The following is a 10,285-nucleotide window of genomic DNA, read 5'->3' on the forward strand; positions in this document are numbered from 1 at the left end:
CCAAAAAAGTTCTAGCCACTTTGAACAAAATTTAACACAGGAGATATTAATTTCGGTTTTGATTCCCTATACTGGTTTATTATACCAACTCAGCGAATTCTGCTATGCCACCATGGCCAGCCAACTGAAGCGCACATTAAATTTAACACCTGTCTCGAGAGTGAAAAAACAATGAATATTCAACGTTCAAGTGCCCGTGAGTCAAGCTTTTATTGACGATAGATACTGGTATGAAATTTTGGAACATCTGTGTAATTTATACAAGGCAGCGTTTCCTTCATTTGTCTGGTGTGAGGCGTCCATTGTCAACGCTTTTTGCAATATTGCACACCGAGCGATTCGGTTGTTTCTCTTTAGTTGTGTCTTTGAGTCAACAGAAACAATGGTAAGTTTCACGTTCTTTTTAGATCATTTTATCTGGAAACAAATACTCTTATGCAGTGGGGATGGCCAGTTAAACGCAAGAACAATTGTTGGGCTGCATAATCAATTGTCTGCAACTTAACCTTCCATTCAAGCACATACAGAGTGGAGTTTGGGCAATGTTTACTTAAAACAGACAATTATAAAAATTAATAGACTTTCTTTAAAATCTAAACATTTTGGGGAGGAATCATTCTGTTATTTTCTCCGATACCAGCACGCCAAATTCACGAAAATTGGACCTGGTTGTTGATTCATTTCAAACTTTGAGCGTAAGGCGGGGACACTAACCATTGACCATGCTCAACCTGCTGAAATTAACAAAAACTGCTCAAGTGTAGGCTCGAATCCCGGAGTGTAATTATTTAAAAGAGAGTACAAGAGGTAGGGGCTGACCGACTCGACTAAAACTTTAATTGATCTTTGATTGTTATTATTTATTTTTTAATACATTGGGCACCGAGATCACGGGGCAAAAATTTACAGCTCGACCCACAAGGAGGTGAAGCGCTTGTCATAAGTAGCACGTGAAATATCGGATATAAACTCATTATCCCTAAAAGACAGAGGTTACCAATGGTCTTACGTCTCTTCTGTTTATGGTAAACAGTCCTAATAGGCGTGGGCTAAACAAACAGAAAAAAATTAATAAGTCTGAGATAAACAACCACACCCAGTGACTGATAGTCCCGTCATGCAACAGTCAAGTGCAGGCTTCAGGCTCTGCATGCAAAAGTACAGTGCCCGACTGCTAAATAAAGCCTCCAATGTAGAAAACCGCTGGCATATGCAGCTCCTTGCCATGCATCAGTGATCAAAGCAAAAACTCTATAATTATATTCCTAAAATACAAGGTTAGTAATAAATTAGCGTTCCGGTTCATCACTAAGCGAGACTAACCTCACCCTGAACAATACATGTTCTATTCTGTGTGACATGTCTGCAATTTGAATAAGCATTTTTTTTATGATGAGTCCTTTTTCGCTTCATTTCAGAAATATGTAACTCGTTACTTTATATGTGAATACATTTGTCACAACTCATGAGCCGATTGTTATAGGAATTGTTTGTGGTTTTTGTTTTAGACTTATTAAATGTTGTTTAAATGGGAAATTATTTGAGGACACTCATAATTTTATGCATTTTAAAAACAATTCAGAGACTATTCCGGAAAATCAAAACAATAACTTGGACATTCGAAACAAGATTTTTTTTCTGCAGGTATAGAATGTAATAACATATGAAAAATCATGACAGTAAAATACGCAGTATGTTTCCAAAAAATCGATCATTGTATTGTGTGAGCGCCGTAGCGGCTGTGATAATGGGTAATTATGCATGTACCTTTATGTTTTTCATCCAGCATGAGGTCAAAGGAGCTCTGCATTGTTTTTATTTATCAAAAGCCCAGGAAAAATGCCCAGGTCACTTTTCCCGGGACGGAAAGTCCAGCGCGGACAGCACAGACTCGGTAAAAGTGAGACTCAACGCGTGCGCAGTAGTTCTTAGGCATGTGACTCGGCCTGGAGGCGTGTGCGCGTTAGCAGTATGTGTTTGATATTTACCAATCTCCGTTCAGGGTGTAGTCCACTAATTCATGCCCCATTGAAAACAGTGTCAAATCAGCATTGTTCGAGGCCTAATAATATGCGTACCAACATCCGTGAGGCATCTGAAACGCGTTAAATCATTGTATGGTCCGTAATCTTTTATTTTCTTTTCAATTTTCTGTGGGTTAACCGATTACATTTTGAGTTATTCCCTCAAAACAAAATTACCCCCCCAAAAGTGATATTTCCAAAGTCTGATTGCAGCCTCAATCAGTGGCAACCCTCAACTTTCTCGGGCACTTAGGACCATTTTTCAACAGTATTTTTCAGCCATTCTGCTCTCAGATGAAAGCCCAAAGACCCAGGGAGTTGATCCTGGCAAGGATTTACACAATCTCACCATTTTGGGGCCATACAATCTCATTTTTCAAAAGATACTGTGGGGGCACTTTTAATGCTAATGAGCTGGCCAGAAATTCTCGCTTGAATTAGTGGACTGCACCCTTTAGGTTTCGCGCGAGTGTCCAACACGCAACAGCAATGGTGTTCAAGCTTCGGTCAAGCCTGTGTGCTTGTTACCATATTAGGGCGTCCTTAAGCACGAAGCTCAGTGAGGCTTACTTTTCGCATCTGACATTGGCATATTTTATTTTATTTTATTTGATCATTTATTATAGCGCGAAGTTATCTCAGTCCATGTCGGCCAGGCCGGAGTCCAGATGGGCAATGCCTGCTGGGAGCTGTACTGCCTGGAACACGGCATCCAACCTGATGGTCAGATGCCCAGTGACACATCCATCGGAAGTTGTGAGGACTCCTTCAACACCTTCTTCAGTGAGACCAGTTCCGGCAAGCACGTCCCTCGAGCCATTTTCGTTGATTTGGAGCCTACGGTAGTCGGTGAGTGTCATTAACAGTGCCTTTTAGTAGGAGGTATTAAATGCATGTAAGATAAATTTGCAGATTAACTTGAGAGAATTAAAGTTCAACCAAAACGAGAATTAAAGTAATACTTTCACTTGTTTTCTCTTTCTAGACGAGGTCCGCACCGGCACCTACCGCCAGCTTTTTCACCCTGAGCAGCTGATCACAGGCAAGGAGGATGCCGCCAACAACTACGCCAGGGGCCACTTTTCCGTCGGAAGAGAAAAAGTGGATGAGGTCATTGATAAAATCCGCAAGATGGTATGTCTTCTTCTTAAAACTCTTCTTTCTAACTTATAAAGGAAATCAATTCACAACGCTCTTCAACTGCAACTCGTCGCTTTTGAAAGATAGTGCACCTGCCTAAAATTGCATTGAATGCTCCTTTTGCAGGCCGACAAGTGCACTGGCCTCCAGGGTTTCCTCATCTTCCACAGTTTCGGTGGAGGCACTGGCTCTGGCTTCAGCGCATTACTCATGGAGAAGCTAGCCGTGGACTTTGGCAAGAAGTCCAAGCTTGAGGTCGCGGTTTACCCTGCCCCTCAGATGTCTTCCTCAGTGGTAGAGCCATACAACTCTGTCTTAGCTACCCACACTACCCTGGAGCATACCGACTGCGCCTTTGTCGTCGACAACGAGGCCATCTACGACATCTGTCGTCGTAAACTTGACATCGAGCGGCCATCTTATGCCAATCTCAACCGTCTGATTGCCCAGGTCGTGTCCTCAATAACATCATCTCTGCGCTTCGAAGGGTCCCTTAACGTCGATCTAAACGAGTTCCAAACCAACTTGGTTCCCTATCCACGAATCCATTTCCCTCTTGTGACTTACGCTCCTGTTATCTCTGCTGAGAAGGCCTACCATGAGCAGTTCAGCATCGCAGACCTCACTGGTGCCTGCTATGAGCCAGAAAACCAGATGGTTAAGTGCGATCCTCGTCACGGCAAGTACATGGCCTGCTGTCTGCTCTACCGTGGCGATGTCGTCCCTAAGGATGTCAATGCCGCTATCGCCAACATCAAGACCAAGCGCACCATCCAGTTCGTCGACTGGTGTCCAACTGGCTTCAAGGTCGGGATCAACAACCAGCCGCCCACCGTCGTGCCTGGTGGTGATCTGGCCAAGGTGCAGCGTGCCGTCTGCATGCTGAGCAACACCACGGCCATCGCTGAGGCCTGGGCTCGTCTGGATCACAAGTTTGATCTGATGTACGCCAAGCGTGCCTTCGTCCACTGGTACGTGGGAGAGGGTATGGAGGAGGGTGAGTTCTCTGAGGCTCGTGAGGATCTGGCAGCCTTGGAGAAGGATTACGAGGAGGTCGGTACCGATTCTGCTGAAGATGAAGAGGAAGACGCAGACGGCGGAGAATATTAATTCAAAAATTACAAACTGCTTGGCTGACAAGCAGCTCATCAGCAAAAAATTCTTTCCATAGCACAGATTTTGTTTCCTTTTTTCCCAAGTCTGAAATAATTTGAAATCTTATTCTGCAAATAGGTCTTTCATTTTTACGGGATGTCAGTGTTTTTGCTTCTTTTAAAGTGAAATTCTGTTGTTGTTTTTAACTTAGCCTGGCAATTCGTTTAATTTCAAAGTATTTTAATAGAATTAAAACAAATTGATCGGTCAAGTTAATATAGGCCTGAGCAAAAATGGAAGTCAGCGAAATTGGAAGTCAGCGAAAATGGAAGTCATGAAGCAAACCAGTAAGGAGCAAATAGAAATTTCTAGTGTAAAGGTCACGAGCTTTGCAGAGATCCTTGACAGCAAGAACGCATGAACGTGAAATTCAAATTTGTTTATGGTATTACTCAGCCTTGACCCCAGATTCAAACTATTAGTGATGAAAAAAGGAAACTAACAATTTAGTTTTCGTATTTTTCTTTCATCAAAGGCGTACAAGATTAAAAGTTAAGAAATAAATGTCGGCGCACATGATACACAAATTTAAATACATTAAAATAATGTTTAGCACAATCGCACAACGAGGATTTTGCATTTTTACATAAAAAGCTGGTACCCTGAAGCAGTTTTCTGTTTCTATGGAAACAGTTTAAACGATGTATCCAGCTATTTATCAGTAGAAGTAATAGGCTAACAAACAGCAGGGGAGACAGACATTAATTTATTGATTTAGTCTGCGGTTTCAGAGAAATATCTTTAATAGCGTATTTGCATTACTGTCAACTGTGTGATTCTTCGTAGTTCATATTTTTCTCCTTTGACTGATTCAAACGATGAGATAACAGTTCTAGAAGATAACCTGTGGCCAGGTTTCGTTGGACTACCTACGCCATAAACACAAAGTATAATGTCTAATGAGGCTGGCACCAGCATATTTGATGTTCGATTGTTTCCCAATGCCATGGATATGGTTTTAGCGTCACTTCCGTTAATGGGTAGGCCTAATTCCAGAAATTAAGGTCCTTTTTTCGTGTCCCTGTCACATCTGACATATAATTTTGTAAGTTCAGAACATACTTTCTAATTTCCAAAAGTGATGAATTAATACAAATTACCTGCAAAACAAATAGCAATATTTCGAAACTAATTCCGGTAATATTTCTATGTCAAATAACAAAGGTCAGATGTAACAGGGACACGAAAATGTCACACTTTTGGACCCCTAATTTCTGGAATTACCCTTATAAAAATTAGGAAATCAAATGCGACCATTACAGAGCAATATAGACAGGGTAGTATTGAGCTATAAGTAAGAAAACCCTTCGTGTGCTGATGTAGTTGAGCTATTGATGTGACTCTAACATAATGATTCACCTTGCTTATCCCGAAAGAACGAATAGTGCATTGGTTGCAAACGACGCGAGTCGTACATTTTGAAATGTCAGTTCAATGTCAACACGCATTTCCTCATTGGTCAATTCTTAGTGACGTCTCTAAGAACATACCTTTGATTGGTCTGCAGATTTTCCTTGTTTTTATGCATACCCCGACATCATAAAAACTTATTAAATGAAGGATTGTTCATTATATCTTTGACCTTGACTTTAAGCCGACATGTCTCTCCCTGTTGTGGTCGTCTTAGAGAGCAACTCCATGCCTTGACTCAACAGTCTGTGCAGCAAGGGCACAGAATGCATCGCGCCACGGTGTCGTGATAATTCTCAGAGGACCATTTTGTTACTGATAAATTTATCATGGGTGAATCAATGACGACGGAGGGGGGATTGTTGGTGTCACCATGGCTACCATGCTGTACCTAAAACAGCCATTTTAGTCGAATCGTTGAGCTATGAGATATGCTAGAACAGACAGTGGTATTATGCCGCTGTGAATTTTAAAAATGGCAGGTAAATAACAGGAAAACCGCAGGTTGTGGGATGTTGTCCTCTGTTTGGGTCCGTCATTACACTGCAAACAGGCGCTGGAGGAATATCTGAGTTCTCACTACCACAAAACTTTGAATTTGTGTCTGGAAAAGGGTAGTTTTTGGATTTTTTTTAACTTCTCAAATTCCACCCTTTTTGTGAACTTGAATTCATTTGCCAATACGGTAGAATGAAATGAAATAAAATTGAGGCAATCAAGAGACAGTTTTATGTTATCAATTTTTATTAAAAAGATGGCAACCCTCCACCAGAAATTATTTTTGTTAACCTTGTTTTGAGCTCATAATGAACACTGACAAAACCATGGCAACCTTATGCCGTTTCCGACGCGATATTTATGAGCTGGCGCGTGACAACCATTTGAGCCAATCTCCGTACGGCACGGCAAAGCAAGTGAACGGGTTATAGGGCAGCGAGCGATAACCACACCGCCACTCGCTGTCAACACCCGCCATCAATCGGTATAAACGCAAAGAGACGCCAGGAATCTCCCTATATCTTCTTTAACTCTCAACAATTTTAAATAAAGCACTCAAAATGGTAAGTTCAAATGAGATTCTGCACTTTGCGCTTTCTTCCTTTCGTTTATCAAAAACATAATGTACAACAATATTTAACTGTCAATTAGCATGATCAAATGTAATTCAGTATCATTGTGGCGCTGTATGAATTAAGTTTTCAAAATTGGTTAGAGAACACTGAAACAAGGTTATTTCATTTATTTTTTCATGTTGGTGATTTTTATTCTATGATTTGAAGAAGAGAGAGAGTCTTGCAGTGTATTCCCTTCAATAAATTCAATTTTCGAAGAGGTTTCCAAAGCAGACATAGTAAGTCGGGCATCGTTCAGAAGACATTAATTAGCGATGATTGATATGATGCACTCGTTCCATACCAAATGTACACAAACAAGACCCTGGTTCCGTATTCGTAATGCAGTTCATGAACATTTCAACTCAGCTGGCATGGTATTTTTTGTTTTACCTGCTTGTAATGAATTAAAATGAAATAAAATCCAATAGAATTTAACCTTGATTGCCAATGGAACGTACATAATAAGCGATGATACAATGAAGGTGTGTTTTGAACTGCGTAGCGTGTATCTAAGTTAAACTGTAAATGAAACGCGCCAGACAACGTGTGATGTGCTGTACAGACTAATAAGATTTTATTTGCTAAAAAAGTCTATAAGAAAATGACTTTTTATATTTCAATTATTAGCGTGAATGTATCTCAGTCCATGTCGGCCAGGCCGGAGTCCAGATGGGCAATGCATGCTGGGAGCTTTACTGCCTGGAACACGGCATCCAACCTGATGGTCAGATGCCCAGTGACAAGTCCCTCGGAGGTGGTGACGACTCCTTCAACGCCTTTTTCAGCGAGACTGGCGCTGGCAAGCACGTCCCTAGAGCCGTTTTCATCGATCTTGAGCCCACAGTTGTGGGTAAGTTACTTGTGTTTTCTCTGTTCCTACGAAATCAAGTTTTAGAGGGACTTGAATTTTTACAAAAAAAAAGGTTCCAAATGCACGCAGTCACAGAATATTTTAATATTTAATTTCACTGCTGCAGTTCAGTAAGCTGGTTTCATAAACGCAGTCTCATTAAATTTTGGATTCAAATAAAAGAATAACAATATTTTACTGTTAAACAGATGAGGTTCGCACCGGCACCTACCGCCAGCTCTTCCACCCTGAGCAGCTGATCACAGGCAAGGAAGATGCCGCCAACAACTATGCCAGGGGTCACTACACTGTGGGCAAGGAGCGTATTGACCTTGTCATGGATCGAGTACGAAAGTTGGCTGACCAGTGCACGGGTCTCCAAGGTTTCCTTATCTTTCACAGTTTCGGTGGAGGCACTGGCTCTGGCTTCACATCCCTGTTGATGGAGCGTCTCTCCGTTGATTATGGCAAGAAGTCCAAGCTGGAGTTTGCCATCTACCCGGCTCCTCAAGTCTCTACAGCTGTTGTGGAGCCTTACAATTCAGTCCTGACCACCCACACCACCCTGGAGCACACTGACTGCGCCTTTATGGTCGACAACGAGGCAATCTATGACATCTGTCGTCGCAACCTCGACATCGGACGACCGACTTACACCAACCTCAACCGTCTAATCGGTCAGATTGTGTCCTCCATCACTGCATCGCTGCGCTTCGATGGTGCCCTGAACGTCGACCTAACCGAGTTCCAGACCAACTTGGTGCCCTACCCACGCATTCACTTTCCGCTTGTTACCTATGCACCTGTCATCTCTGCTGAGAAGGCCTACCATGAGCAAATGACCGTTGCAGAGATCACCAACGCCTGTTTCGAGCCGGCCAACCAGATGGTGAAGTGCGATCCTCGTCACGGCAAGTACATGGCCTGCTGTCTACTCTTTCGAGGTGATGTTGTCCCTAAGGATGTCAACGTTGCCATAGCAACCATCAAGACCAAGCGCACCATTCAGTTCGTTGACTGGTGTCCAACTGGCTTCAAGGTGGGCATCAACTACCAGCCGCCCACCGTCGTACCTGGCGGTGATCTGGCCAAGGTGCAGCGTGCTGTTTGCATGCTGAGCAACACCACAGCCATCGCAGAGGCCTGGGCTCGTCTGGATCACAAGTTTGACCTGATGTACGCCAAGCGTGCCTTCGTCCACTGGTACGTGGGAGAGGGTATGGAGGAGGGCGAGTTCTCTGAGGCTCGTGAAGATCTGGCAGCCTTGGAGAAAGATTACGAGGAGGTCGGAGTAGATTCTGCAGAAGGCGAGGAAGAGGAGGGGGAATACTAAACTAAAAACAACAGCAACGTTGATCGAATCGAAATGCTGTAACTACCAAAAAGTCATTGTGTATGTGCTCTTGCGTTTCCAAAAAAATCTACTTTAGACTATCTATTCTACCATGGCAGTTTGGATCGTCCCAGGAAATTGATGCCACCTCTTACCTCTACAAGGCTATGATCTCAATTAATCAGCATCGATCTTTTCAACCGAAATATAGAAGACTAAATTGCTATTCAAGAAGTCTGAAAATTTGTATAGAGTAGTCACTATTCAGTAATGTGATACTTTTCTTTCACTAAAGCTCACAAAAACCAAAGTGTCAGTTTCTTTTACTAGCATTCTCAGCTAGATTTAGGACTTTCATTCGCCTTCAGCGAATGAAATGCATAAAGGTGTGAGACTGAAATCGATCAATCAATCAAGCCGGTATGGAGGAGGTTGAGTTCTCTGAGGCTCGTGAGGATCTGGTACTCCATGGATTACAAGGAGGTCGGGATAGATTCTGAATCTGGTGACGGAGAGCAAGGAGATGGCGAATATGAAGAACAAAGAATCACAATGTTCTAAACTCAGAGTTCTTTGATACAATATTAGTATGACTTGGACTGAAGCAGCTCTTCTCGTTGTTTGGCTGATTTTAGTGCGCTTGAATTTTCTTAAGGTATCTGCGTTCTATTGGTGAATTTAAAATCAATGAAACTTACCTACTTTGGGACAGGCAGCCCAAGTTTCTTGAGATATTTTAAAGCTGATCTAAAGCATCGAGCTTCAAGCCTATTTGTAGTTCATACTTTAGCAAACTCGTCGCATTTAACACAAATTATGGAGTAGTTTAATGTCACCCAATAAGATTCAACTTCAATGGACTTATCAGCTCTGACCTGGACTTATACTCCATTTTCACAAAACTATGACGGAATAACGATTAGGCCCTAGACTGACACTTTCGCTGAATCAGTCTGTATAAACTTCAAATGGTTGATGAAAAATCATAATTTTTACGGAAAAAGTCTGAAAATGAGGATGAAAAGTGCTTAAAAATGTTGTTTTAGATAAGTGGAAATTATTATAAGACCTTAAAGAAATAAGCCTAGGTCAGTTTTTCAGTTTGTCCCCATCCAAAACGTCACGATTTTAAATTGAACGTGAGCCTTCAATAAAATTTGTGCCGTGAAAAATAAATAGCTAACATTTTGCCTTTCTGTGTGTAAGCGTTACAATAGAACAGAATGTGTCACTGGTATTGACAATATGTCTGCGATAT

General features: G+C 42.0%; 3 protein-coding genes and 1 long non-coding RNA gene across 6 annotated transcripts in view; 2 read left to right on the plus strand and 2 right to left on the minus strand.

Annotated features, from left to right (window-relative positions):
• LOC110974451 (uncharacterized) overlaps window positions 1-10,285 on the minus strand; it is a 52,396-nt gene that overhangs the window by 9,774 nt on the left and 32,337 nt on the right. The gene's annotated exons all lie outside the window — the stretch shown is intronic.
• LOC110974404 (tubulin alpha-1 chain-like) lies at window positions 216-6,450 on the plus strand. The gene is made up of 4 exons (XM_022226012.2): window positions 216-385; window positions 2,651-2,873; window positions 3,010-3,158; window positions 3,291-6,450. Exons 1-4 carry the CDS (start codon window positions 383-385, stop codon window positions 4,272-4,274), a joined length of 1,359 nt encoding a protein of 452 aa, XP_022081704.2. The 5' UTR covers window positions 216-382; the 3' UTR covers window positions 4,275-6,450.
• LOC147796543 (uncharacterized) lies at window positions 6,456-8,014 on the minus strand. The gene is made up of 2 exons (XR_015427855.1): window positions 7,927-8,014; window positions 6,456-7,720 (listed from the first exon to the last, which is right to left on the minus strand). It is a non-coding gene; the product is annotated as an uncharacterized LOC147796543 (long non-coding RNA).
• LOC147796544 (tubulin alpha-1 chain-like) lies at window positions 6,652-10,203 on the plus strand. Its single transcript, XM_087146752.1, has 3 exons — window positions 6,652-6,790; window positions 7,472-7,694; window positions 7,904-10,203. The coding sequence occupies exons 1-3, from the start codon at window positions 6,788-6,790 to the stop codon at window positions 9,025-9,027; spliced, it is 1,350 nt and encodes a 449-aa protein (XP_087002878.1). The 5' UTR covers window positions 6,652-6,787; the 3' UTR covers window positions 9,028-10,203.

The sequence above is a fragment of the Acanthaster planci genome, linkage group LG15 (genome assembly GCF_054643075.1).
Source record: "Acanthaster planci isolate LZ-2023a linkage group LG15, COTS_SCS, whole genome shotgun sequence".
In the NCBI taxonomy this organism is placed as follows: domain Eukaryota; kingdom Metazoa; phylum Echinodermata; class Asteroidea; order Valvatida; family Acanthasteridae; genus Acanthaster; species Acanthaster planci.

Bases quoted from the DNA above. Each gene is read 5' to 3' on its own strand.
- LOC110974404 (XM_022226012.2), top strand. The intron at 2,874-3,009 runs GTGAGTGTCATT...TTCTCTTTCTAG, and splicing joins TTTGGAGCCTACGGTAGTCG to ACGAGGTCCGCACCGGCACC. The intron at 3,159-3,290 runs GTATGTCTTCTT...CTCCTTTTGCAG, and splicing joins TTGATAAAATCCGCAAGATG to GCCGACAAGTGCACTGGCCT.
- LOC147796544 (XM_087146752.1), top strand. The intron at 7,695-7,903 runs GTAAGTTACTTG...ACTGTTAAACAG, and splicing joins TCTTGAGCCCACAGTTGTGG to ATGAGGTTCGCACCGGCACC.